This window comes from Rutidosis leptorrhynchoides, chromosome 4 (genome assembly GCF_046630445.1).
Source record: "Rutidosis leptorrhynchoides isolate AG116_Rl617_1_P2 chromosome 4, CSIRO_AGI_Rlap_v1, whole genome shotgun sequence".
Classification (NCBI taxonomy): domain Eukaryota; kingdom Viridiplantae; phylum Streptophyta; class Magnoliopsida; order Asterales; family Asteraceae; genus Rutidosis; species Rutidosis leptorrhynchoides.
Window position 1 is genome coordinate 506956578 of NC_092336.1, and position 2013 is coordinate 506958590.

At 36.5% G+C, this 2013-nt stretch overlaps 1 protein-coding gene across 1 annotated transcript; it reads right to left on the minus strand.

Annotated features, from left to right (window-relative positions):
* Positions 1-397: 397 nt before the first annotated feature.
* On the minus strand, positions 398-1690 carry LOC139842476 (fasciclin-like arabinogalactan protein 8). The gene has a single exon (XM_071832613.1). The coding sequence runs from the start codon at positions 1688-1690 to the stop codon at positions 398-400; it is 1293 nt and encodes a 430-aa protein (XP_071688714.1).
* Between the last annotated feature and the right edge of the window lie 323 nt (positions 1691-2013).

Consider the following 2013-nt stretch of genomic DNA (forward strand, 5'->3'; position numbering starts at 1 on the left):
TAAGTGTTTGATAAACTAGTTAGAGCTTATATATGTAAAGTGACATTTAAGTATAAAAAAAGTTAATACTCTATATAATGATGTAATTAGCTACTTTAAATATCTTGTTTTTCGGAGCTCACATTTTTCATAAGTTTTTGAACCTGTAAAAGAAATAAGATTAAATTCTCATAAGCTAAACGTGCCTTTCTTAGAAAAGTATCATTTTAGTTGCGTTGTCAAAAATAGGAGATATCAATACAAAAAAAATGGCATGCGCTTAATTTAATTCAAATAAAACTTCCTTAAATCATACCAATAAAATTCCCAATCGATAACCTAATCAAAAGTAACTAAAATCATAACTCTAACTCAAATCATAAATCATAAATAAACATTAAAGCTAGTTAACCAACAATTAACCAACAATAATTGATACCATAACTATAGCTAGCAAAAGCATTAAATCGTTAATACCACTAGAACCGTTACTGGCACCACTTTTTTCCAAATCCGCCGTAGGACTATCTGCCGGAGCAGGACCACCATCTGCCGGAGCAGAACCACCATCAGCCGGAGACGATATCTTAGGAGCTTCCGGCGATGAAGCATTTGGTCTAGATGCAATGACAGGTGCAGGTGCAGGACCTGTAACTGTTTCACTAAACATGTTAATCGGAAGAAGAACATTATCAATCCTGTAAATACTAACTGGTGCCTTATCAAACACCATACTCTCAATACGCGAAATATCAACACCTGAATCGATCGTAATCAGATCACCTTTAACATGAATTGTGAAATTGAATTTAGCTAAATTGTTCGAAGCTAACGTATCAACCGGATTTTTCTCATTGATCAAGCTAGCTTTCGGAACGTAATTCGAAATCGCATGATACTTTAGTAACGAAATCAAATCATTATTACTTAAATTATCAATATTAGGTAATCCTTGAACCTTAAACGCCGAATCCTTCGGTGCGAATAACGTGAATCCTTCCAATTCGGCCTTTTCAAACATTGATAAAACTCCGGTGTTATAAATAATTCGCGCAAAATTAAAGCATCCTGCATTCACCAACACACTTGTGATATTTATATTGAGATCGGACAACTTCGAAGGTGACGGCGATGGAGACATTGACACTGACGGTGACGGTGACGGTGACAGTGACGGTGATGGTAACGGTGCAGCTGCTATTCCTTCCAACATCTGCAGGGGGAGAATCGGTGAATCAATTTCTAAAACGGAAATATTATACGGAATCTGTTTCACCGACTTTGTATATAAAGCGAGGGGATCGTATCCTTTTGACCCGAATCCGATTCGTTTATTGGGTAGATCCGTTATGTTAACGAATCCGGTATCATGGATTGCCGTTCCGGTGGTTTGATATAGCGTAGTTGTGATAGCACTACCGCCACCGATTGATAATAATTTACTGTAATCGAAATAATCAAGAAGAACGTGAATGCTTAATGCGGATTTGATTACGAAGAGTGGTTGATTTGCGAGGTATTTTGTGACGGCGGTGTTGTTGAGTACGAGGACGGTGACTGTTCCTTGGTTGTTGATTTGGTCGTTGAGTCTAGTTTGAGTGAGGTAAGTGTTGTAGACGGAGTAATCTGGAACTTGTGAGAGGATGTCGGAGATGTTGTTGCCGGTGACGGCGGTGATGAGGAGGAAGGTGATGATGGTGAAGGGATTCATGGTGGAGATGAATGGGTTTTGAGAGATGAAGGGGTTATGAAAATGATGATGATGATGAATGAATGAAGGTGATGAGGAGGAATTCAAAGGGTTTATGATAAAAGGACGTGAAATGGGCTGATAAAATGGAAAGTTGAAGAATAAGTAAAAAAACATGTGGGCTTTATTGTTTTTCCTTTTTATATGCGATATTCAATAAAATTAATAGTCTACTTTTATAAAATAGTAAAAATAAAAAAATCTTTAAAACACATATTTCGGTTCTTATTTGAGTGAAATAATTGACAAATCATATACTTATGAAAATGTACATGAATAAAGAT